General features: G+C 37.0%; 1 protein-coding gene across 18 annotated transcripts in view; it reads right to left on the bottom strand.

The window, feature by feature from the left end:
• Positions 1–27,955, bottom strand: part of GPHN (gephyrin) — a 598,378-nt gene that overhangs the window by 242,223 nt on the left and 328,200 nt on the right. For 10 of the 18 annotated variants that reach the window (XM_036071130.2, XM_036071133.2, XM_036071135.2 and 7 more), the window contains 3 exons: positions 13,559–13,625; positions 7,434–7,706; positions 5,992–6,099 (listed from right to left, as the gene is read on the bottom strand). In XM_036071130.2, coding sequence (XP_035927023.1) covers positions 5,992–6,099; positions 7,434–7,706; positions 13,559–13,625 — 448 coding nt within the window. The remainder of the gene's footprint in view (positions 1–5,991; positions 6,100–7,433; positions 7,707–13,558; positions 13,626–27,955) is intronic. The other 8 variants (XM_036071136.2, XM_036071138.2, XM_036071145.2 and 5 more) reach the window with 1 other exon arrangement.

The following is a 27,955-nucleotide window of genomic DNA, read 5'->3' as shown; positions in this document are numbered from 1 at the left end:
TTCTCCCATTCTGTGGGTTGCCTCTGTTTTGCTGACTGTTTCCTTTGCTGTGCAGAAGCTTTTTATCTTGATGAAATCCTAAAAGTTCAGTTTTGCTTTTACTTCACTAGCCTTTGGAGATGTATCTTGAAAGAAGTTGCTGTGGCCGATGTCGAAGAGGTCACTGCCTATGTTCTCCTCTAGGATTTTAATGGATTCCTGTCTCATATTGAGGTCTTTCATCCATTTTGAGTTTATGTTTGTGTTGGGTGTTAGAGAATGGTCAAGTTTCATTCTTCTGCATGTGGCTGTCAAACTTTCCCAGCACCATTTATTGAAGAGACTGTCTTTTTTCCATTGCATATTTTTTTTCCTGCTTTGTCGAAGATTATTTGACCATAGAGTTGAGCGTCCATATCTGGGCTCTCTATTCTGTTCCATTGGTCTATATGTCTGTTTTTGTGCCAGTACCATGCTGTCTTGGTGATCACAGCTTTGTAATAAAGCTTGAAATCGGGCCACGTGATGCCCCCAGCGTTGTTTTTCTTTTTCAACATTTCCTTGGAGATTAGGGGTCTTTTCTGATTCCATACAAATTTTAGGATTGTTTGTTCCAGCACTTTGAAAAATGTCATTGGAATTTTGATTGGGATGGTGTTGAAGGTATAGATTGCTCTGGGTAGCATAGACATTTGAACAATGTTTATTCTTCTGATCCAGGAGCATGGTATATTTTTCCATCTTTTTGTGTCTTCTTCAATTTCTTTCGTGAGTGTTTTGTAGTTCCTAGAGTATAGATCCTTTAACTCTTTGGTTAGGTTTATTCCGAGGTATCTTATGGTTTTTGGTGCTATTGTAAATGGAATTGTTTCTCTAACATTTCTTTCTACAGTTGCATTGTTAGTGTATAAGAAATCAACTGATTTCTGTGCATTGATTTTGCATCCTTCCACATTACTGAATTGCTGTATGAGTTCTAGTATTTTGGGGATGGAGTCATTTGGGTTTTCCACATAAAGTATCATGTCATCTGTGAAGAGAGACAGTTTGACTTCTTCTTTGCCAATATGAATACCTTTTATTTCTTTTTGTTGTCTGATTGTTGTTGCTAGGACTTCTAGTACTATGTTGAACAACAGCGGTGAGAGTGGACATCCTTGTCGTGTTCCTGATCTTAAGGGAAAGGCTCTCAGCTTTTCCCCATTGAGGATGATATTTGCTGTGGGTTTTTCATAGATGGATTTTATGAAACTGAGGAATGTTCCCTCTAGTCCTATACTCTGAAGAGTTTTAATCAGGAAAGGATGCTGTATTTTGTCAAATGTTTTTTCTGCATCAATTCAGAGGACCATATGGTTCTCCTCTCTCCTCTTATTCTACCTTGCATCCCAGGGATCAATTGCACTTGGTCGTGGTGGATGATCCTTTTAATGTATTGTTGGATCCTCTTAGCTAGGATTTTGTTGAGAATTTTGGAATCCATATTCTTCAGGGATATCGATCTGAAATTCTCCTTTTTGATGGGGTCTTTGCCTGGTTTGGGGATTAAGGAAATGCTGGCCTCATAGAATGAGTCTGGAAGCTTTCCTTCTGTTTCTATTTTTTGACACAGCTTCAGTATAATAGGTATTTCTTCTTTGAATGTTTGATAAATTCCCCAAGGAATCCATCAGGCCCTGGACTCTTGTTTTTTGGGACGTTTTTAATCACAGCTTCAATCTTGTTACTGGTTACTGGCCTATTCAGGTTGTCAATTCCTTCCTGTTTCATTTTGGCAGTTTATAGGTTTCCAGGAAGGCATCCATTTCTTCCAGGTTGCTTAATTTATTGGCATATAGATGTTGATAATAATTTCTAATAATTGTTTCTATTTCCTTGGTATTAGTCATGATCTCTCCCCTTTCATTCATAATTTTATTAATTTTGGTCCTTTCTCTTTTCTTTTGGATAAGTGTAGCCAGTGGTTTATCGATCTCATTAATTTTTCAAAGAACCAGCTTCTAGTTTTGTTGATCTGATCTACTGAGTTTCTGGTTTCTAATTTATTGATCTCTGCTCTAATCTTAAGTATTTCTCTTCTAATGCATGGCTTAGGCATGGTTTATTGCTTTTTCTCTAGTTTTTTAAGGTGTCAAGTTAGTTGGTGAATTCGGGATTTTTCTATTTTTTTGAGTGAGGCTTGGATGGCTATGTATTTCCCCCTTAGGACCGCCTTTGCAGTATCCCATAGGTTTTGGACTGATGTGTTTTCATTCTCATTGGTTTCCATAAATTGTTTAAGTTCTTCTTTGACTTCCTGATTGACCCAAACATTCTTGAGCAGAGTGGTCTTTAGCTTCCAAGTGTTTGAATTTCTTCCAAATTTTTGCTTGTGATTAAGTTCCAGTTTTAAAGCATTATGGTCTGAGAATATGCAGGGAATAATCCCGATCTTTTGGTATCGGTTGAGACCTGATTTGTGACCCAGTACGTGGTCTATTCTGGAGAAAGTTCTGTGTGCACTTGAGAAGAATGAGTATTCTGTTGTTTTAGGGTGGAATGTTCTGTGTGTATCTACGAGGTCCATCTGGTCCAGTGTGTCATTCAAAGCTCTTATTTCTTTGTTGATTTTCTGTTTAGATGACCTGTCTATTGCTGAGAGTGGAGTATTGAGGTCTCCTACAATTAACGTATATTATCAATATGACTCTTCATTTTGGTTAACAGTTGGCTTATGTACTTGGCTGCTCCCATGCTGGGGGCGTAGATATTTACAATTGTTAGATCTTCTTGTTGGATAGACCCTTTAAGAATGATATAGTGTCCTTCTGCATCTCCAACTACAGTCTTTAGCTTAAAATCTAATTTGTCTGATATAAGAATTGCTACCCCAGCTTTCTTTTGAGGTCCATTGGCATGGAAGATGCCACTTTCACTTTCAGTCTGGATGTATTTCAGATTCAAAACGAGTCTCTTGTAGACAGCAATATGGATGGGTCCTGTCTTTTTATCCAATCTGCAACCCTGTGCCGTTTTATGGGAGCATTTAGTCCGTTTACGTTGAGAGTGATTTTTCAAAGATATGACTTTATTGTCATCATGTTGCCTGTGAAGTCCTTGTTTCTACAGATTGTCTCTGTAAATTTCTGTTCTATATCACTCTTGGGGACTTTCTCCTTTTATAGAACCCCCCTTAATATTTCTTGCAGGGCCGGCTTAGTGGTCACATATTCTTTCAGTTTCTGCCACTCTCGGAAGCTCTGCAAGTCTCCAACCATTCTAAATGACAGCCTTGCTGGATAAAGTATTCTTGGCTGCATGTTCTTCTCGTTTAGTACCCTGAATATGTCTTGCAAGCCCTTTCTGACTTGCCAGGTCTCTGTGGATAGGTCTGACGTTATTCTGATGTTCCTCCCTCTGTAGGTAAGGAATCTCTTCCCCCTCACTGCCGTTAAGATGGTTTCCTTGTTTCTAAGATTTGTGAGTTTTACTATTACATGCCTGGGCATTGGTCTGTTTTCCTTGATCTTGGGAGGGGTCCTTTCTGCCTCTAGGACTTGAATGTTTGTTTCATTCCCCAGATTAGGGAAGTTCTCAGCTAGGATTTGCTCAAATATATCTTCTAGTCCTCTCTCTCTCTCTCCTCCCCAATAATTCTGACAATGTAATGTTTCATGGCGTCACTTATTTCTCTAATTCTGTTTTCATGGATTTTGGGCTGTTTCTCCCAGGCCTCCTCTTTTTCCTTCTTTTCTATCAATTGGTCTTCTAGTTCACAAATTCGTTCTTCTGCCTTGTTTACGGTAGTTGTTAGAGTATCTAGATTAGATTGGATCTCACTGATAGCATTTTTAAGTTCTGCCAGTTCAGCTTTCATTTCTGCCCTTAGTGACTCTATATTGCCATTAATCGATTTCTCCATTCTAGCTATTGTCGTCATAACTGTTGCCCTGAAGTCCATTTCTGACATCTTGGTTATATCTGTATCCATTTGTAAATCTGTGGCAGAAGTCACAATCTCTGAGTCTTTCCTCTTTTGGGGGTTCATCCTCCTAGTCATTCTGTTGAGGGGTGGTTGAGGGAATGTAGAGAGTCCAAATTATTGACTGCAATCCAAGCAAGATGCACCTGTTTTGTAGGGACCTTAGGGTTGCCAGCCTCTTGCTCTCCCAGCCTGTCTTTGGGGGAGGGACCTGCCACACTGTTACTCAGGCAACGCTGTTTGGGCAGTTGCCCTGCCCCCTGTGGGGGGGAAATGGACTCAGTGGAAACTGTTTTTTTGGGGTTTTTGTTCTCTGGCAGCTTTCCCTGGTGGCTTTCCGCATCTTTTCCAAGAGTCAGAGCAGAAGAGACTGTTTCCAACCCTCTGCCTCAGAGCAGAGATTGCAGTCTGTTCTTCAGTGAGCTCTCCAGGCCACACTATCTCCGTTTCTGTCTGTGCTGCTAAAAACTGCAGCGTCCTGGGTTGTGTGCCCCTCAGCAGCGATCCCAGTCCTCGCCTCCAGGTCAGGGCATGTCTCTGCCCTTTGTTCTTCTAAAACTGCCAGCCGCCCACAGTTCTCATGTGCAGCCCTGCTGCTCCAGGTTTCATTTGGGGGCCTGCCCTAAAGTCCTTTCCCCACCGCTACCAGTCAGTGAGTCTATGCCACATCCGCAGCCGGGAGGTTTTCACTCACCAGTAGTTCAGGAACCCAAAGGCTCCTTTCCCCTTCCGTTTATCTTCTGATATCTTCTGGTGGAATCATGGCTCCCCCCTTCATACCTCGAAACCTACTGCCTGCGATATTGTTTGTAGCGAGCAGATATATCTTCTTACATCTCAGGCTGATTTTGTGGGTGTTCAGAGTGGTCTGGTAGATATCCAGCTCAATTCAGGGGACCAGTTGGAATAGGGTCCCCTATTCCTCCGCCATCTTTTCAAACTCTAGGGTAATTCTATTTTTAAATTTTTGAGAAAACTCTATATTGTTTTTCAACGTGGCTGTACTAGTTTACATTCCCACCAATAGTGCATGACGGTTCCTATTTGTCCACTTCCTTGCCAACACTTGTTTCTTGTGTTACTGATTTTAGCCATACTGATAGGTGTGAGGTGATATCTCAATGTAGTTTGGATTTGCATTCCCTTGATGATGAGTGATATTGATCATCTTTTCATGTGTCTGTTGGCCATCTGGATGTCTCCTTTCCAGAAAAGTCTGTTCGTGTCTTCTGTTCATTTTTTAATTGGATCTCCCTAAGGATTTTAAGCCAAATTTTACTTTATTCTTTTTTTTTTGCCTCTCATTTTTAAAATTTTTTTTAAAGCTTTTATTTATTAGAGAGAGAGAGCATGTGTGAGAGAGAGAGCAGGAGTTGGGGCAGAGGGATTGGGAGAAGCAGACCCCCAGCTGAGCAGAGAGCCCAATTTAGGGCTCGATCCCAGGACCCTGGGATCATGACCTGAGCTGAAGGCAGAAGCTTAACCAACTGCCTCTCATTTTATATCCATAGTAGGGACTGAGAGATTTTTTTGGCACCCATCATCTAAATTATTACTGTTTAGTCAGTTATACTTATCAGTTTAATCTTTTCTACCCTGGAACATTTACAAACTATCATTCATCCAGTGACTAAAACAAGTGATATGCATTCTTACAAGTTTTTATCTGAAGATTTGTAATCTCAGAAATTGTATCAAGAGTCAACTCCCTAAATGGTTTTAATGAGAACATAATGAAGGAAAAGAAAGATGAAAGATTATGAGGCAAAAAGGTTAATAGAAATTAAATATTAGTTTGACCAATTTCTTTGTATTTTAAGAATCCTAAAGATATTAGAGTATTTCAGGTATAGGAGAAACTCTATTAAATTAAATTCCTTGATGGAATAGGCTCAGTGGCAATTACAGTTTTAGAAATAAAGCATGCTGAAGATCCTTCAGAATTCTTCAGAATAAAACACATCTTCCATAATATTTTATAGCCTATCTCCAAGGATAGGATGTAGGCTATATGCTTGCAAAACCATCAACACAAAAGCCTATTGTCTTACCCGTTCATCTGTACTGCCTGTTGCATGATGGGAATAATTGATGATACCAGGAATGGGCTGCTCACCGTGTGCCATGATAACAGCTGGACTGGTGTAGAATGGATGCTTCTAATGCACAACACATAACAACTATGAGTACAGTGACAGGAAGACATGAAACTATACAAGCAAAATGACTAGAAAGGAAAAGGGTGAAACAAATGAAACAATGAAATGCCAAAATTTTTCAAATGTAGAATGACCATATCAGCTTAGACTTCAAATGTTGTAAACTTTTTCTTAAGACTGAAATTGATCGTACTTTTTACTCTTTTAATTAACAGTAAAAGAGTAAGAAGATGTAATGATTTAAAAATGTACCTATTTAACCAATCAGTTCCATAAAAACAAAATGAAACAAAACAAAACAAAAATCACATACAATTTAAATATTTACTAGCCTTAAGTAAAGACTTAAGGGACCACTGAATAGATATGGAGACATTTGGTCTTCAGTGAAAGAATTACCTACTGGTTGTCTAAATGGACACTTTAAAAAGATTTCTACGATCCTTTCTAAACTATGTGTTGTCAAAAATCCTCTTAAGCTATGCTCAAAGCCAAAATATCTGCATGATAACCTAAAACTTTAGGAATTCCTTCATAGAGTGAGATTAGGTTTTCAATCTTGTGCTCTCAATCAGTGAACAATCATTATTCCCAGAAGTGATATGTTACTTTGTGAAGATTTTAAAGCATACTGGGTGGTTTATACTAGGTATGACTAAAAAGGTAAGTGATGTTCTACGACTAAGGTGACTAAATTTATGCAAGTACCTCATTGTACTCTGTACATTGTACTACCAAAATTGCCCAAAGCGAATCTGTAATACTTTGGTACTATCCTAATAATATTTATTACTTTATTGAATAAAAAATGCAAATACATTATATCTATTTCCTCTCTATACCACTAGGGTAATTTAGGTCAAGTAACATTTAAATAAGTGTTAATTGCTGAAAAACCCTGTCTTAAAAAAAAAATTAATCTTTCTCAACTAATTTTTTGAGTCATCTAAGGTCTCCTACTTGCAGTCTGCTGCTCTTTTATGAATTTGTGAATATTTGATTTTTTAAATATATAAACGTTGTATATTTAATATGACCACAAAAATGACATTTCCAAAGAGTTCTTAAATGTCACATTTTACCTATTTACCTATTACTTCAGTAGGTAACAGCAATCTTTAATGTCTCAGAACTGAGAACAAACTTCAATGCTTTTAAGGACTCTACATTATGGAGGGCACATAGCTACGGAGTGTCATAAATATCCTGGTTCTTTTTTAAGGATGCCCTGAAAAGGTACTGAACTTATGAAAAAATTGGATGGTAAGAGGGATGAAATCAGTACATTTACCTGTGGTTCCTTTAGATCTTTTGGTCTCTGTCAGCAGGCTTACCTTGGCAGCAATCGCTGCTGCAGTTATATGTGATGAAGAACTGTCTTCTGTTGAAGCAACACCACTGTCTTTCTTCTCTTCTTCCTCTTCCTCACATTGAACCCCTTTGTCTTCTGTCTGTTTATGGGGGCTAGTTGTAGGAGGAGGGGAAAGAGGAGGTGGTGGGGAAGGTAAATCTTCAAGTTCATCATGCACTTCCTTTACTTTTACAATGGCATCACGTAAAAGGTCAATGGCATGAGGTAGAGCTGGCAGTATAAACTGAAAGCATTCCTGTATGCAAGAGGAAGAAAAAAAATGAAGATAAAGCACTTTTATAGGCATATAAAATGGTAAAAAATCAAACTTATTTGTGATTTTGGATCTATATTTCTCTCCATATATCTTAAGAATGAATCATACTGAAAATATTATCTTTTGCAATGTGAAATATGAAGTAAACATGGTACATAGTATTCTCTGTAAGCTGTAGAACTACAGTACTATATAAGCACATAGTACATTTTTCTTAAAGTAAAATTTCTGTACAACTTCGGGTTTTAAAGATTAATTATGGGAAAGGGAGGAAACAGTTTTCACCTTTCTAGTCAGAGCAGAACACTAGAATTAACCAATTGAGGACTGACTTATTTTATTCAGACAGCTAAGGTTCTGACTATTATCATAAAATGTAGCTAAGCAAAACTGTGCAATATGCAAAAATAGATATGTTTGTACAGAGCACTGCATAAAAATTAATATAGTTTCCTGTTCAAGTGCCCACTATTACCTATAATGTATCACCAAAAGAGAATAGGTGAGAACTTTAAAATCAGAACATAGGGCCAAATGTGTTTGGGGAATGTGTTGGGGCAGAGGACTTTGTCTTTTACATTTAAAGTAACTTACCTTAAAATTTAAGATGTAAAAAAATATCTTAAAATTTACAGAGGGTTATGGGAATATCTGTAAGGGTACTTGATCTTTTGACTTCTCTTTATATGGCTCAATCATTTTAGTGATAAAGATTATATAGCAAAAAATTTAATCTTGACCAATGAGAGCTCTGGCCTTTACTTTCAGCTTTGGGGAGGTGAACTCTAGTTCCTGGTCTTGCCTAAAAGGAGTGTCTTTGTTTGCCTGTGATTTGGCCACTGGACAATCTAACAATGTGGATTATTATGAGGACTTTGGGAAACATGGTATTAGTTTTGCCTCTGGATGGAACTGGAGACTAAAGGCATAAGTTTCCCCTCTGGGAAGGGTTAGACTAAAGGTCAACCATGTGGGTAATATGTGATCAAGTCCCAGTAAGAACTCTGGACATCAAAGGCAAAGGTGAGTGTGCCTAGTTAGTGATATTCTGTGTGTATTGTCTCTTTTATGGTCAAGAAGAGGTAATGCTATCCCTGGCTCCATGGGAGAGGATGATCAGATTTGGTACCTTTCAGCATTTGCCCTATATGCTTCTTCTCTTGGCTGATTTCAGTCTGAATTCTTTCCCTGCAATACACCACAAAGGTAAGTATAGCAGCTTTCAGTGAGTTCTGTTAGTCCTTCTAGTTAATTATTAAAATTGAGGGTGGGTTTTAGAAACTCCCTAAATTGCAACTTGGTGTCAGAAGTGAAGGAAGTCTTGTGGAGTACTCCAACTTTATAGTTCGCTAACTTTTGCAGTTGGCCCAAACTCCTTACAGTTGGTGTTAGAAGTGTGACTCACTAGAAAGATCCTGACTCATGTGATCATGAAACATCATCTGGGCAGAGAAAGGAAGAGATGGTGGGGAGGATTAATCTTTAGAGGCTGGATAAACACAGGGTCACCCACAGAATGCAATTGCAGCTGTGTTGTGATTAGTTATTGGAGCTAAAAGTTAGCAATGGAATTTTGAAATAAAAGATCCAACTTTTAAGGAGTTGTGTCATTGGATGTATAAAGAAACAAGGTAAATTTAGAATCTCTTAGTTATTGTTATTTGCACTAGCTAAAACAAAAGGAAGAATGTTGGGGTGAATCCTAAGGTTGTGCCAATCTTAAGAGTTTGGCTGATCTAACATATAGCTGCTGGCCTCTGAGCTGCTTCCAAAGAAAAATGTTATGCTGAAGTGATTAACAGTGAATAAAGTTAGACTTATTCATAAGAGAATGGAGCAAAAGAAATGAGAGATTCAAGGGACTTGTCTTATAAGGGTAGAAATATTTAAGCAATTATTAAGAAAATGGATTTATAAAGTGAGTATTGTTGGGGGCAAAAGAAAGGTGTTAACGTAGCAGCACTGTGGGTGGAGCAGACAGATGGGAGCACTGGTCTCCCAACATTGAAGGGTCCTCAATAATCTCTGTTTACCCTAGTCTGAAGGAATTTTAAAAACTAGAAGGCAAATATAACTAAAAGAAACCTCACCTTGCATCACCTTAAGTGATGGTCCTATAATCTAATCAAGATAAGGCCTGACAAAAGAGTGTGAAATCCCTTGGTCCAAACCAGGCCTAGAAATCCAAGGCCAAATGCACATAAATGGATAAAATGGTCATGGGATAGAGAAGATACTTTTCTGGGATTCCTCAACATGGGATCCACCATGTACTATGATTCTAATACCTGTTGAAGTTCTAATGGGAGGTACAGTTAGATTGGAAGGATACAGGGATGCAACAGTTGATGGAATTAGAGTGAAAGTTGGGATGAAAACTAGAATGTCTGGACAGTGAACTTCATATGAAGTGATCTGTCTCCTTTACCTGATTGTATTATGGGGATGGATATTGTGTTTGACTGGACAATTTTTCTTTTACCTAGTATTGTAAAATAGAAAGCATATAAATCCACTCTTCCACCAGTATACATTATATATGCTAAGTGGGAACAAATAAGATTGCCCAAGTCCACACAGGTCATTAATTTGCTGTACAACAGACCTGAGTGGAGTGCAAACTGGGTTTATGGAAAAAAATCTGTGAGTACCACCTAGCAACAACTGCTGGGACTTTGGGCCAGAAAATTTCCATTTGAGAGACAATTACTAGCTTGCTATTGGACTTTAATTGAGACTATCCTTATGACTGAAGAACATAAAATAATCTTGAAACCTGAAATATCCATAATGTTTTGGGAATATCAGAGAAATGCTCTAATGGGGAAGGCAATGCCCAGGAGAGTTCCATAATAAAATGGAAATGGTTCATATAGGATCATGCTACCAGGAGAATACAAGGAGGTACTCACGAGCAGGTAGCCTCTTTTCACCTAGGGTCGACTTCGGAACCACCTGAGGAGCTGCTGGATCCTATGGCCACTTGGGCCACTTGGGCGGTGCCCTATAAACAGCTTTCTATTGATCAACAAAATGCTGCTTGGTTTATGGATGGCAATTCCAAGGTGAAGGGACAGCATCCTGTTTGGAAGGCCGCCACTCTGATTGAAGAAGGTAAAAACAAATCAGCTCGATAGGCTGAACTGCATGATGTTTGCCCCTATGTTTGGGTTTTTACCAACTCATAGGAAGTGTCCAGTGGCCTGGCCATATGGTCAGGCAGAAGGGCAATGGAAAATTGGTCTATCAAATGGATGCTTGTATGGGGCATGGCCTATGGAAGTCACTCTGGGAATATAAGGGGTATGTTAAAATAGGATACATCAATGCCCATCAGAGGAACCCCCTTTCAGAAACGGAAGTTAATTGGAACTGGTGAACAGATATCCCAGTATGCATGTTTGACATGGCACCTGGGCCCATGAAATGAGTGGGCAACCGGGGGGCTGCAACGATGCAGATATGGGCTGAATTGATATATTCTTCTTGCACCCACTAAGGCAAAAAAATGCCAATGAGAAGTGTTCTGTCTGCTAACAAAAAAGAGAGACAGCAGAAGGTTATGCAGCATATTCCATAGGGGAAAGTCCTGCATATAGCTAGCAAGTTGGACTGATGCTGCTAGTCCCTTGAGGCTACAAATCAGTCCTAACAGGAATAGACACTTACTCTGGACTGGGCTTTGCTTACCCAATGGTAGATGCAAATACTCAGTGTACTATAAAAGGACTAAACAGAAAATACCGTACCAATGACTGCAGAGTCATATTTCTTTAGACCAAAGTACACACTTTCATATTCAGAGCAATGATTTGACAGAAAATTGGAATGGGCTATGGAAACATTTGTTGTCTAAAAAAGGAGAAGCATGGCTTATATGCTCTCATTAGTGTGTGGTCCATTCAACAAGAGGGAGGCCAAGGGAGGGTCCCCACTAAATATAGTCCTCTACTTTTCTAGGGAAGAGGGGGCTGGGCCACGATGCTGGTATGACTATACTTTTTTCTTTAGGACTATACTTTTTCTTTTAGCACATCACATCAACTTTCTTTTTTTCTACCTGATACTGTGGTACTAGGATCAGAGCTACAACTATGCATGCCAGAAGCAGGATGATTCTTAAGCAGAAACTATTAACTATACCTTTAAACCTTTATGTCAGAGTGCCTAAGGGCCTGATGGGGTAGATTATGCCTGACTCCATCTGGCCAAATTGGGACTGACAGTGGATGCAGTTATATCGCCTGGTGTTTGAGATTGCTCACTAGTAACCCTACCTTGTATGAATGGAAAAGGACTACGCAGGTGGCATTTGTTAAACGAGTATTACTGGTGGCAATCTGGACCAGCACAGTGGCCAAATCAACTGTCTCATTAAAAGAGTTTCAAAGGAAAAGTCTGAGTATAAATGGAAAGAAGGAGGAATGATAGCTGGAGGTAAAGGAATGAATAAATGGGTTATGCAATGAGGGAGATCCAATATATTGGTTTCTCAAAATCTTTAAAACAAGAGAGGATATTGTTTCTTAGCTCAGTTGTAACAGATGCCAGAAAGGTTAAAGCCATATGTTGCTGAGACTACTACTGCTTTGGAAACCTGACAAGCCCATAAACCTGAGTAGTGTAGTTCTGGGAGACATTTTGATCATATGATATGATGACAGACTAGGTTAACTGCTAATGTCTATGTAGGACTCCAGTAGTGTGTCAGTTACCTTTTAACTCATATTTCAGGTTACGTCTACAACTCTACTGTGAAATGTTATAATACTGTCATTGCCAGTAAGATTATAATACTGATATTGATGATCATATGTATTGGGAAATTGAGTTAAATCCTCCTCAAAATGTAATACCAATGGAAAATGATTGGCCTAAACAAGATAGCTAATGTCTGTGGAACTAGTTCTGTGCAAGTGTATCATAGGATAAAAATAGCACATCAAGGTAAAAATTAGTATATTAGTACAAAAATACGAAATATGTATAATGGCTTTAGAGGATAAATTAGCTATTTCTCAAATTTATCCCTATCCCACACTGGCTCCTCTAAATCTTAGACACATTCACACCGATACTGTTGTTATATCTGTAATATAAATGCTATAGTAAATATTGATGCTCAGCCAGACAAATACAATCATTTTTCTATAAGAGAGCTTTGGCCAAAAGCCAGGGGGGTAGCTTGTGCAATGAAGAATTAACCTTACTCCAAGAGAGTCTGGCCTTAGCTCTCAGTTACTGGGATGTGATAGGAGTGTCTTTGTTGCCTGGGAACTTTGGCTACCAGACAGTGTAACAGTGTGATTTATGATGAGGGCTTTGGACATTCTGGTATCAGTTTTGCCTCTGGTAGATGTTGGAGACTAAAGGAAACAGCCTAACCTTAAAGGGCTAGAGACTAAAGGCCAGCATTATGGGCAGTATGTGATGAGCCCCAGTAAAAACTCTGAACACTAAAGTCTTGGAGCTTCCCTGATTTTCAGTGCTGTTATACACTGATGCCAAGAGAGTAATGCATTCATGATTCTATAGGGAGAGGATAACAGAAGGTCTGCATTTGGTACCTCTCTTCTCCTCTTCGTTAACTTGAATCTGTATTCTTTCTGTGTCATAAAGCATAACTGTCAGCTTAACATCTTTTGGTGAGTTCTGTGAGTCTTTCTAGTGAATTACTGAAACTGAGGGTGGTTTTGGGAATGCACTAAATTGCAACTGGTGTCAGACACTAGTGAGGGCAGTCTCATGGAGTCCTCTAACATTTTGGTTGACTAACTCTCATAGTTGGCTAAAACTTTACACTAAATCATATAAATCACAAGGTTGCTTACCTGAGATCCTTTCTTGCTACCTGGCAGGTTAATTATGAGAGTTTTCCCTCTGATTCCACATACAGGCCTGAAAGGAAAGAGAAACTGGATGAATACTAAATTGCAATGAACGGTTGGTTTAAATACATTCAACAACAAAGTTCAATCATTGTACTTACATGTGAACAACGGTTTTAGAATAAAATTGTTACAACTAGAGATTTACCAATTGCTATATAAATTGGGCACTCTGGCTGAGGTTTTTACAATAATGGTTAGTGTGGTAGACTGGAAAAATGTACTGAACATGGAATCAGAACAAATTAGCCAATTAGAAGAAATAATGGCCAAAATATCTTTTTTCTCAAACTTAGCTTCTTCATATCTCATATAGTTCTAAGATTTCAATGAGATAAATGTGTTAAAAATGTCTAGCACAGTAACATTTATGCTCAAAAGTCTAACACAAAAAGCACTCAAGAGTTGAATGAGACTTACATTTAAGCTCTTGCTTCTCAGAAAAGGGTGTATATTTTAGAGTAAAATAAGGTTTCGAATGAATGGCAGTTGGGAGAGTTTGGAGAGCTTAGCTGCTGAAAGATCCACTGAAGAATATGGGCAAGTAAAAGTAGAAAGGTCTTTCAGAGATCACTATAAATTTCCAAGCCACTTTTAAACCAAGTGGTTAGATAAGAAACATAAACAGTGGAAAAGCACTGGAAGACAGGAGTCAAGAGTTGAAGGCCTGGATTTCATATGACAGTTGGAATCATACTCTACCAATAATTGGCTGTTACTTTTACCTGGTATCATCTCATTTTCATCATCTGAAAACAAAGGGATTCATCTAAAATTTTACAACTAAAATTTTAAAAGTCAGGTAAGAACCTTTTCCCAAAACTTCTTCCTAAGAATGAGTTTATTTTTAAACTACTTTTACTCTCTGAAATAACCTAAAGTTGTCTTATATTTTATTGTTTTTTTTCTTGTGTCCTATACACAGAGTCAATAGCTATTTTAAGATTTCCATATTCCTTTTAATTGAGATATAATTGACAAATAACACTGTATTAGTTTTAGGTGTACAAAAAATGATGTGATATGTATATATATTGTGAAAGGATTGCCACAATAAGTTTAGTTAACATCCATCACTGTACAGTTATTACTTTTTTTTCTTGTAATGAGAACTCTTACAATCTACTTTCTTAGAAACTTTCAAATATACAATACAGCAGTATTAAATATAGTCACCACGCCGACATTACATCCCTAAGATTTATTTAACTCGTAAGTTTGTGTTTTTGACCACCTTCCCCCATTTCACCCACTCTGCAATGCCTGCCTCTGGCAACCACCAATCTGTTCTCTGTATTTATGAGTTTGGTTATTTTTAGATCCCACACAAATGTGAGATAATAAGGTATTTGTCTTTCTCTGTCTGATTTATTTCACTTAACATAATGCACTCAGGTCCCATCTATGTTGGTGCAAGTGGCAGGATTTCCCTCATTTTTATGGTTCAATAATATTCCATTGCACATACATACCACAGTTTCTTTATCCATTCATCTATCAGGAGACATAGGTTGTTCCATGTCCTGGTCATTGTAAATAATGCTACAATGAACACAGGGATACAGACATCTTTTCAAGACAGTGATTTCACTTCCTTTGGATAGATGCCCAGATGGAAATGCTGCATCACATGGTAGTTCTATTTTTAATTTTTTGAGAAACTGCCATACTCTTTTCCATAGTGGCTGAACCAATTTATATTCCCTAACAGTACACAGGGGTTCCCTTTTCTGTATATCTTCTTGTTATCTCATATTTTTGATAATAGCCATTCTAACAGATGTAAAGTGGTATCCCATTGCAGTTTTGATTTCCATTTCTCTGATGATTAGTGACATTAAGCATCTTTTCACATACTTGTTGGCCATTTAGATGTCTTATTTGAAAAAATGTCTATTCAGATCCATTGTCTATTTTTTAATTGGATTTTTTTTTCCTACTGAGCTGTATGAGTTCTTTATATATTTTGGATATTAACTTCTTATCAGATATATAATTTGTGAATATTTTCTTCCATTTCATAGGTTGCCTTTTCATTTTGTTGATGACTTCCTGTGTTGCACAGGTTTTTAGACTGACATAGTCCCATTTATTTTTGCTTTTGTTGCCTTTGCTTTTGGAGCCAAATCCAGAAAAGCACTACCAAGATTGATGTCTAGAAGCTTATCCACTATGTTTTATTCTAGGAGCTTTATGGTTTCAGGTTTTACATTCATGTCTTTAATCTATATTGAGTTGATTTTTGTGTATAGTTTAAGATAGTGGTCCTATTTCATTCTTTTACATGTAACTGTCTGGTTTTCCCACCATTTATTGAAGACACTTCCCCCATTATATATTCTTGGTTCCTTTGTCATGAATTAATTGACCACATATGCATGGGTTTACTTCTGGGTACTCTATTTTGTTCCACTGATCTGTGCTCTGTTCTTATGCCAATACCATATTGTTTTGATTACTACAGCTTTGTAATAAAGTTTGATCACGAAGTGTGATGCCTCCAGTTTTGTTCACCTTTTTCAAGATGCTTTGAATATTTGGGGTCTTCTGTGTGTCCATTAGGAATGATTGATCTATTTCTGTAAAAAATGCCATTGGAATTTTGATAGGAACTGCACTGAATATGTAGATTGCTTTGGGCAATAAGGACATTGTAACAATATTAATTATTTCAATCCATGACCATGAAATATCTATTTATTTGTGTCTTTAATTTTTTCATCAATGTCTTAAAGTTTTCAGTGTATAGGATTTTCACTTCCTTGGTTAACTTTATTCCTAGGTATTTTATTCTTCTTGATGCAATTATAAATGGGATTGTTTTCTTAATTTCTCTGACAGTTCATTATTGGTGTATAGAAATGCAACCGATTTTTAAATACTGATTTTGTATCCTGCAACTTTACTAATTTGTTTCTTAGTTCTAACTTTTTTTTGTGTGTGTGAAGTCTTTAGGGTTTATTATATCTAATAGCATGTCATCTACAAATAGACAGTTTTATTTCTTTTCTGATTTGGGTGACTTTTATTTTTATTTTTTTCTTGCCTAATTGCTTTGGCTAGGACTTCCAGTACTATGTTGAATAAAAGTGGTGAGAGTAGGCGTCCTTGATTTGTTCCTGATCTTAGAGAGAAAGCTTTCAGTTTTTCACCATTGAGTATGATGTTAACTGTGGGCTTGTCATATGTTATTATATTCAGGTACATTCCTTCTATATCCATGTTGTTGAGAGTTTTCATCATGAATGGATGTTAAATTTTGTCAAATGCTTTTTCTGCATCTGTTGAGAGGATTATATAATTTTTTATCCTTTATTTTGTTACTGTGGTCTATCACACCATTTGATCTGTGGATGTTAAATCATCACTGCAACCCTGGAAAAAAAAATTCCACTTCATCATGGTCCTTTTAATGTACAGTTGTAATCAGTTTGCTAATATTCTGTTGACGATTTTTGCATCTATATTCATTAGGGATACTGACCTGTATTTTTCTTTTCTTGTAGTTTTCTTCTCTGGTTTTGGTATCAGGGTAATGCTGCTCTTATAAAATGAGTTTGGGAGTGTTCCCTCCTCTTCTATTTTTTTGGAAGAGTCTGAGGATTGGCATTAATTCTTATTTAATTGTTTCAAAAATTCAGTAGTGAAGCCATATGGTCATTGACCTGTTGGAAGGTTTCAAATTACTGATTCAATCTCCCTACTAATTGACCTGCTCAGATTTTCTATTTCATAATTAAGTCATGGTAGGTTGTTTATGTTTCTAGAAATTTACCCATGTCTGGTAGGTTGTCCAATTTGTTGGCGTACAATTAATCACAGTAGTCTCTTATGATCTTTGTATTTCTGTAGCATTCAGTTCTAATGTTTCCTCTTTTATAAATAATTTTATTTAGTTGAGTGCTCTTTTCATTTTTTTTTTTTTTTGTGAATCTAATTTTTTAAATCTTTTCAAAGTATCAGCTCTTAATGTCATTGATATTTTCTGTTGTCTTTTTAGTCTCTATTTCCTTTATTTCTGCTCTGTTCTTTATCTCCTTCCTTCTAATAACTATGGGTTTAATTTGTTCATTTTAGTTCCTTGAGGTATAAAGTTTAGTTATGGCCTAAAGTTGTAGGCATTAATTGCTATGAACTTCCCTCTTGGATTGCTTTTGCTTCATCTCATAAGTTTTAGTATGCTATATTTCCATTTCTCCCAAGATATTTCTTGATTTTGCTTTTGATTTCTTCTTTCACCCATTGGTTGTTCAGCAGCATGTTGTTGACTTTCCACATATTTGTGATTTTTCCAGTTTTCTTCTTGTAATTGATTTCTACTTTCAAACCATTATGGATAGAAAAGAGGCTTGATAGGATTTCAATCTAATTAAATTTATTAAAATTTGTGCTGTGGTCTAATATATGATCTATTCTATATATGATATGTCATGATATATATAATGGAGAATGGACCAAGTGTTTGAGAAGAATGTGTATCTGCAGCTTTTGGAAGGAAAGTTCTGTAAGTGTCTGCTGAGTCCATTTGGTGTAAAGTGTCATTTAAATTCAATGTTTTCTTATTGATTTTCTGTTTGGATGATCTACTCGTTGATGAAAGTGGGGTACTGAAGTCTCCTACTATTACTGCATTTCTATTTTTCCTTTCAGGTCTGTTAATATTTGGTTTATATATTTAGCTGCTCCTATGTTTAGTGCATAAGTATTAACAAATGTTATATCCTCTTGTTGGAGTGACTGCTTTATTATTATACAATGACCTTCTTTTTTCTCTTATTACAGCCTTTTTCTTGAAGTCTATTTTGTCTGATATAAGCATAGTTACCCCAGCTTTCTTTTGTTTTCCATTTGAAAATATTTTTTCCATCCCTTCACTTTCAAAACTCAGTTATTATAAGGATTAATATAATCCTTGAAACATAATGTATTGTACAGTACCTAGAAGAGACTGGATAATGAATAAATACCTGGTCAATTTTCTCTTAAAAAGAACATTGGGGTTAGATAATGAAGGTCATGAATTCACTGTAAAGATCTAGACCTCTCTTTTTAAATTAAGTTTTTAATTTCAATTCCAGTATAGTTAACGTACAGTGTTATATTAGTTTCGTGTGTACAATATAATGATTCAACAAGTCTATACATTTCTCAGTGCTCATCATGATAAGTGTACTCTTAAATCACCTTCACCCATTGCATCCATCTTCCCACCCACCTCCTGACTGGCAACCACCAATTTATTCTCTTGAGTCTATTTTTAATTTTTCTTTTTTGTTGGTTTTGTTTCATAAAGCCCATATATAACTGAAATCATATGGTATTTGTCTTTCTCTGAGTTATTTCACTTAGCATTATACCCTCTAGATCCACCCATGTTGTTTCAAATGACAATATTTCATTTTGTATGGATGAGTAGTATTCCATTGTACATATATACAACATCTACTTTATCCATTCATCTATGGATGGACATTTGGGTTCCTTCCATAACTTGGCAATTATAAATGATGCTGCAGTAAACATAGGAGTGCATATATCTTTCCGAATTAGTGTTTTCATTTTCTCTGGGCAAATACCCAGTAGTGAAAATTAATGGATCATAAGATAATTCTATTTTTAAGTTTTTGAGGAACCTCCATATTCTCTTCCATAGTGGCTGCACCAGCTTGCATTCCCACCAACAGTACACAAGGGTTCCTTTTTCTCTACATACTCATCAACATTTGTTAATTTTTCTGTTTTTGATTTTAGTCATTCTGAGAGTAGTGAGGTGGTATCTCATTGTGGTTTTGATTTGCATTTCCCTAATGATTAGTGATGCTGAGTATCTTTTTATGTGTCTGTTGTCAATCTGTATGTTTTCTTTGGAAAAATGTCTGTTCATGTTCTCTGCCCATTTTTAATTGACTTATTTAGTTCTTTTTGGTGTTCAGATGTATAACTTCTTTATATATTTTGGATACTAACCCTTTATCAGACATGTAATTTGCAAATACCTTCTTGCATTCAGTAGGTTGTTTTAGTTTTGTTAATGCTTTCCTTTGCTTTCCAAAAGCTTTTTATTTTGGTATAGTCCCAACAGTTTAATTTTGCTTTTGTTTCCCTTGCCAAAAGAGACATATCTAGAAAAATGTTTCTACAGCTGACATCAAAGAGATTACTGCCTATGATTTCTTCTAGGAATTTTAAGGTTTCAGGTCTGACATGAGGCTTTTAATCCATTTTGAGTTTATTTTTTTGTATCATGTAAGGAAGTGGTCCAGTTTCGTTCTTTTCAATGTAGCTATTCAGTTTTCCCAACACAATTTGTTGAAAAGAATGTCCTTTACCCATTGTATATTCTTCCCTCCTTTGTCACACACTAATTGACCATAAAAGCATGGGTTTATTTCTGGGCTCTCTATTCTGTTCCATTGATCTTTGTGTCTATTTTTGTCCCAGTACCATACTGTTTTGATTGCTATAGTCTGTAGTATATTTTGAAATCTGGGATTGTGATACCTCCTGTTTTGTTCTTCTTTTAAAGATGGCTTTGGCTATTCAGAATAATTTCATACAAATTACAAGATTATTTGTTCTAGTTTTGTGAAAAAATGTTGCTAGTACTTTGATGGGATTGCATTAAATCTGAGATTGCTTTGGGTTGTATGGACATTTCAACACTACTCATTCTCCCAACCCACAAGTATGGAATACCCTTCCATTTGTTTGTGTCATCTTCAATTTCTTTCATCAGCGTTTTATAGTTTACCAAGTACAAGGTCTTTCAACTCTTTGGTTAGGTTTATTCCTAGGTATCTTATTGTTCTTGGTGCAATTGTAAATGGAACTGTTTTCTTAATTTCTTTCTGCTACTTCATTATTAGTGTATAAAATCCAACAGTGTTTTGTATATAAATGTTGTATCCTGCATTTTTATTGAATTCATTCATCAGTTCCAGCAGTTTTTTTTTTTTTTTTGGTGGAGTCTTTAGGGTTTTCTATATGAAGTACCATGACATGTGCAAATAGTGAAGGTTTTACTTTTTCTTTACCAATCTGGATGTCTTTCATTTCTTTTTCTTGTGTAATTGCTGTGGCTAGGACTTCCAATAATAGGTTGATTAAAAATGGTAAGAGTGGACATGCTTGTCTTGTTCCTGATTGTAGAAGAAAAGCTCTCAGTTTTTCACCATCGAGTATGATTTTAGCTGTGGGTTTTCATATATCATCTTTATTATGTTGAGGTAGGTTTCCTATAACTGTACTTGAGAGTTTTTCATGAATGGATGTTGTACTTTATCAAATGCTTTTTCTACATCTTTTGAGTTATATGGTTTTTATCCTTTCTCTGCTAATGCGACGTACCATGTTGATTGATTTGAGAATATTGAGAATATTGAATCACTCTTGTATAGCTGGAATAAATTCCACTGGATTATGGTGAATGATTTTTAAATTGTTGGGTTTGGTTTGCTAATATTTTGTTGAGGATTTTTGCCTCTTTGTTCAGAGATATTGGCCTGTAGCCTTCTTTTTTTGTGATGCCTTTATCTGTTTTTGGTATTATGGTGATGCTTGCCTCATAGAATGAATTTAGAAGTTTCCTTCCTCTAATTTTTGGAATAGTTTGAGAAGAATAGATATTAACTCTTCTTTAAGTGTTTGGAAGAATTCACCTGTGAAGCAATCTGGTCCTGGACTTTTGTTTTTTGGGAGTTTTTTGATTACTGATTCAATTTCATTGCTAGTAATTGGTCTGTTTAAATTTTGTACTTTTCCTGATTCAATTTTAGGAGGTTACATGTTTCTAGGAATTTATCTTTTTCTTCTAGGTTGTCCAATTTGCTAGCATATAATTTTTCATAATATTCTCTTATAATCCTTTGTGTTTCTGTGGTATTGCTTGCTATTTCTCCTCTTTCATTTAAAATTTTGAGTCCTCTCTATCTTTCTCTCTCTCTCTCACTCTCATTTGAGGAGTCTGGCTAAAGGTTTATTGATTTTGTTGATTTTTTCCATAGAACCAGCTCCTCGTTTTATTGATCTGTTCTATTGGGTTTTTTTTGTTTGTTTGTTTGTTTCTATTTTATTTATTTCTGCTCTAATCTTTATTATTTCCTTTCTTATACTGGCTTTGGGTTTTATGTTTTTCTTTTTCTAGCTCTTTTAGTGTAAGGTTAGGTTGTTGAGATTTTTCCTGCTTCTTGAGGTAGCCTGTATTTTTTTTTCTAGCCTCCATGGTTTTCTTTTTTAATTTTTAACTATTATTATAGTTATATTTTTTTTAGATTTTATTTAAATTCAAGTTAGTTAACATATAGTGTACTATTAGTTTCAGGGGTAGAATTTAGTGATTCACTACTTGCATAGAACACCCAGTGCTCATTACATCAGGTGCCCTCATTAATGCCCATCACCCAATTACCCCATCCTCCCACCTCCACTCCAGCAACCTTCTGTTCTCTATAGATAAGAGTCACTTATGATTTGCCTCCTTCTCTGTTTTTATTTTCCCATCCCTTCCCCTATATTCATCGGTTTTGATTCTTAAATTCCACATGAGTGAAATCGTATGGTATCTGTCCTTCTCTGTCTGACTTATTTTGCTTAGTATAATCCACTCTAGTTCCATCCTCATCACAGAAATGGTAAGATTTCATGCTTTCTGATGCTGAGTAATATTCCAGTGTGTGTGTGTGTACACATACACATATATACTACACCTTTTTCCTTTTTTTAAAGATTTGAGAAAGAGACAAAGGGTGCATTGCGTGCACATGGGGAAGGGTTAGGGACAGAGGGAGGGAGAGAGAGAGAAGAGTCACAAGTCACAAGCAGAATCCACACTCAGCGCGGAGCCCAATGCAGGGCTTGGTCTCACAACCCTGAGATCATGATCTGAGCCAAAACCAAGAGTTGGGACGCTTAACCAACTGTGCCACCCATGCACCTCTATCTTACATCTTCTTTTTTTTTTTTTTTTTTTAAAGATTTTATTTATTTATTTGAGAGAGAGAGAATGAGAGAGAGCGAGTACATGAGAGGGGGGAGGGTCAGAGAGAGAAGCAGACTCCTTGCTGAGCAGGGAGCCCGATGCGGGACTCGATCCAGGGACTCCAGGATCATGACCTGAGCCGAAGGCAGTCGCTTAACCAACTGAGCCACCCAGGCGCCCCTATCTTACATCTTCTTTATTCATTCATCAATCAATGGACATTTGGGCTCTTTCCATATTTTGGCTATTGTGGACATTGCTGCTATAAACATTGGGGTGCATGTGCACCTTTGAATCACTGTTTTCCTATCCTTTGGATAAATACCTAGTAGTGCAATTGCTGGGCCATAGGTTAGCTCTATTTTTAACTTTTTGAGGAACCTCCATACTGTTTTCCAGAGTGGCTGTACCAGTTTCCATTCCGCCAACAGTAAGAGGGTTCCTCTTTCTCCACATCCTCGCCAACATCTGTTGTTTCCTGACTTGTTAATTTTAGCCATTCTGACTAGTGTGAGGAGGTATCTCATTGTGGTTTTGATTTGTATTTCCCTGATGATGAGTGACATTGAGCATTTTTTCATGTGTCTGTCAGCCATTTGTATGTCTTCTTTGGAGAAATGTCTGCTCATGTCTTCTGCCCATTTCTTGGATTTTTTTGTTCTTTGGGTGTTGAGTTTGATAAGTTCTTTATAGATTTTGGATGGCCCTTTATCTGCTAAGACATTTGCAAATATCTTCTCCCAGTCCATAGGTTGCTTTTAGTTGTGCTGATTGTTGCCTTTGCTGTGAAAAAGCTTTTTATCTTGACAAAGTCCCAATAGTTCATTTTTGCTTTGTTTCCCTTGCCTCTAGAGACATATGTACTAAGAAGTTGCTGCGGCCAAGGTCAAGAGATTACTGCCTGTGTTCTCCTCTAGGATTTTGATGGATTCCTGTCTCACATTTAGGTCTTTCATCCATTTTGAACTTATTTTTGTATATAAGAAAGTGGTCCAGTTTCATTCTTCTAAATGTGGCTGTCTACTTTCCCAAACATCATTTGTTGAAGAGACTTTTTTTTTCCTGTTGGATATTCTGTCCTGCTTTGTTGAAGATTAGTTGACCATGGAGTTAAAGGTCCATTTCTGGGTTCTCTATTCTGTTCCATTGATCTATTTGTCTATGTTTGTGCCAGTACCATACTGTCTTGATGATTACAGCTTTGTAATACAGCTTGAAGTCTGGAATTGAGATGCCCCCAGCTTTGGTTTTCCTTTTCAACATTATTATGGCTACTTGGGGTCTTTTCTGGTTCCATACAAATTTTAGAATTGTTTGTTCCAGCTCTGTGAAAAATGCTGGTGTTATTTTGATAGGGATTACAAGGTACTCTGTATTGTTATAATCTTACCTCTTGGAATAGCTTTGCTGCATCCCAAAGACTTTGGACTATTGTATTTTCATTTTCATTTGTCTCCATATATTTTTTTATTTTGTCTTTGATTTCTTTGTTGATACATTCATTGTTTAATAGCATGTTATTTAACCTGCATGTATTTGTGTTCTTTCCAAATTTTTTCTTGTGATTGATTTCAGGTTTCATATTATTGTGGTCAGAAAAGATGCATGATATGATTTCTTTTTGAATTTGTTGAGACCTATTCTGTGGCCTAACATGTGATCTATTCTGGACAATGTTCCATGTGCACATGAAAAGAATGTGTATTCTTCTGTTTTTGGATGGAAAGTTTGGAATACATCTGTTATATCCATCTGATCCAATGTGACATTCAAAGCCACGTTTCCTCGTTGATTTTCTGTCTGGATGATTTATCCATTAATGTAAGTACCGTGTTAAAGTCCCCCACTATTATTGTATTATTATCACTTTCTTCCTTTATGTCTATTTATAGTTGCTTTATGTATCTACGTGTTTCCATGTCGGGTACATAATTATTTACAATTGTTATATCTTGTTGGAGTGTTCCCTCTGTGATTATGTAGTGTCCTTTGACCCCTATTACAGTCTTTGTTTTAAAGTCTATTTTATACGATGTAAGTATTGCTACCTCAGCTTTCTTTTCACTTCCATATGCATGATAAATGTTTTTCAATCCCTTCACTTTCAATCTGCATGTGGCTTTAGGTCTGAAATGAGAGTCTCTTGTAGGCAGTATATAAATGGGTCTACCTTTTTTTTTTTTTTTTAAGATTTTATTTATTGGGGCGCCTGGGTGGCTTAGTCATTAAACGTCTGCCTTCAGCTCAGGTCATGATCCCAGGGTCCTGGGATCGAGCCCTGCATCGGGCTCCCTGCTCCGTGGGAAGCCTGCTTCTGCCTCTCCCTCTCCCCCTGCTTGTGTTCCCTCTCTCACTGTCTCTCTCTCTGTCAAATAAATAAAATCTTAAAAATAAAATAAAATAAAAAAGAAGTTAAAAAAAAAAGATTTTATTTGACAGAGAGAGACACAGCGAGAGGGATCACAAGCAGGGGGAATGGGAGAGGGAGAAGCAGGCTCCCGGCTGAGCAGGGAGTCCGATGTGGGACTTGATCCCAGGACCCCGGGATCATGACCTGAGCTGAAGGCAGTGGCTTAATGACTGAGCCACCCAGGCGCCCCAAATGGGTCTACCTTTTTATCCATCCAGTCACCCTATGTCTTTTGATTGGAGCATTCAGTCCATTTACATTCAATGTAAGTATTGATAGGTATGTACTTATTGCCATTTTGTCACTTGTTTTATGGTTGTTTTTGTAGTTCTTCTCTGTTCCTTTCTTCTCTTACTCTCTTCCCTTGTGGTTTAAATGGCTTTGTTTAGTGGTATGCTTGGATTCCTTTCTCTATTTTTTTGTATATCTATTACAGGTTTTTGATTTGTGGTTACCATTAGATTTATATATAACATCCTATGCATACAGCAGTCTATATTAGGATGATTAAGTTTGAACCTATTCTGAAGTAACAAATTTTTACTCCCCACATTTTTATGTATATGATGTCATACTTTACATGCTTTTATTTTGAAAATACCTTGACCAATTTTTATAGATACAATTTATTTTTACTGCTGTTGTGCTTTAACCTCTGTACTGGTTTTATAAGTGATCAATGTACTACTTTTATTATGTTTGTATATATCTGTGAAATTTTTTCCTTCCGTTATTTTCTTACTCCTGATTATGTCTTTTTCTTTCCACTCAAGGAATTCCCTTTAACATTTCTTATAAGGCTAGTTTACTGTGATTTTATTTTGCTCTTCAATTTAGGACACATTCCTCTGTCTCCTTATTTTGTCTAACTCCGTGTTTTTTCCTACATATTAGGAAAGTCAACATTTCCTGATCAAGAATAGGTCCTTTAGGGCCCTATAGTGCAATATCCCCTGTTCACCAGAATCTGATGCTTCAGGGGTGTCCCTATGTGTGTTGCATGTACTCTACTGTTATGGTTGAGCCATGTTTGCCTTCAGTCCAGTTGGCTATCATGGCCCTCTGTGCTTGCTGTAAGCAGTATTTGGTCTCCATGCAGTAAGGGGTCAACCTGGGGCTGCCTTGGGCCTTTAGTTTGGTTATATCAGATGCTTGCCCTCAGTCTGTTTGCCTGAAATTAGACTGCACTGAATTGCAAGGCACTCTCCCTGTGTTGTCCCCCAAGTGGCTTTCTTTGGTGGGTAGAGCTGGCAGTCAGATCAGATGTCTGCCCCCAGCCCACAGTTGGAGCTGCAGTTGAACTGGTATGTGTGGTTATCTTCCCTACTCCCCAGGGCAAGAGTCACTTAGTCACTTTGGAGTGGTATTGGCCACTGCTGGGGCTGCTCACAGAATGAGACATGTTAGGTACCACTTCAGAGAGACTCCTGCTGAGTAGGGCATGTTGGATGGGGCAGTCCACAGGAGCTTTTCAAAGTCTCAGGTGCTTTTCAAACTGCTGTTTCTGTGCTGTATCTCAGTGGGGTTGTCATGCTGTCTTTTTTTTTTAATTAAAGATTTTTATTTATTTATTTGACAGAGAGGGACAGTGAGAGAGGGAACACAAGCAGGGGGAGTGGGAGAGGGAGAAGCAGGCTTCCCGTGGAGCAGGGAGCCTGATGTGGGGTTCGATCCCAGGACCCTGGGACCATGGCCTGAGGTGAAGGCAGACGATTAACGACTGAGCCACCCAGGTGCCCCTGTCATGCTGTCTTTTTAAGGGTGAGGATTCAGTTTCCTATCAGTCTCTGGCTCTCCCAGAGCCAAGTCACTGGTTTTTAAAGTGCCTAGTATTAAGCCCCACTGACTGTAAAAACTCATGAAGCTAAGCCCCTCTGGTTTTCAATACTAAATATTATGGGGATTCATCTTCCCAGTGCAGGTCCCCTATATCTGGGGTCCCTGGTGTGGAGTCTATTCTCCTCCACTTTCCATTCTTGTGGTGTCCCTCCTGTTTGTGGTTAGTGTCACAAGTTAGTTTGGTTCCTGGCCATAGTTGACCAGGTCTCCACTCTTCCTACTGGTTTTCTTAATGTGGCCTCTTCTCTAATTAACTGTGGAGAGTCTGTTCTGCCAGTTTCATTTTCTGGGTTTGTTACACTGATGTGGCTGTTATCTAGGTGTATCTGTGGGATAAGGTGAGCTCAGGATTCTACTTCCCAGGCTCTAGAATGTATTCTTAAGACATTGAGGATGACTGATGGATTCTATTTAATATTATCAAATACTTTGTCAAAAATAATGGTCTAAGATAAAATGAAAGGGGATGATATAAGATATAAAGAAAAAAAGTCTGATAATAGAAAACACTAAACACAAGTTGAATGATTTTTGCTTCATATTCTCTGATGTATCTGTTTCAGTACCTTATATAGTGCCTTGTTTTTCCTAGAGATATCCTACTTCCTTTTCTACTGTTTTTATCCTCTTTTTTTTCCTTTGGGGGAACAGAGGGGGCAGAAAACTTTTTCTTTTGCCATTATTGATGTGGAAAAGAGATTGAGATGACTTGTAAGTAACTTATCTAATATTTAACTAGTGCTTATTATCCGTTATATACTTGTAATTTTATATTACACTCAGAACACCCATGAGGTAGTCATTATATATTACCTTCCAGCTTTTTATATGTAAACATAGATTTTTGTCACCTTTGACAGATACTACTTACCCTTTAGTTCTAATTTTTAAATATTTCTACATCTGATACAGAAGATAAATTACTTTTGTCAGCACTAGAGTTGGATAGCAACACATTATTCAACAAAAGTTTGAGGTATATGTCTGAATTTATACTTATAAAATAAACCTCAGAAAAAGGAAATAGAAATAAGATAAGGATTTTTGTTTATTTTCTTTGAAAGATTATTCTGGTTTTATCTTCTTCAAGCATATCAAATTAGAAAAGGCATAA

This window comes from Halichoerus grypus, chromosome 8 (genome assembly GCF_964656455.1).
Source record: "Halichoerus grypus chromosome 8, mHalGry1.hap1.1, whole genome shotgun sequence".
In the NCBI taxonomy this organism is placed as follows: domain Eukaryota; kingdom Metazoa; phylum Chordata; class Mammalia; order Carnivora; family Phocidae; genus Halichoerus; species Halichoerus grypus.
Note: the sequence above shows the minus strand (reverse complement) of the source record. Positions and strands in the feature narration are given on the sequence as shown.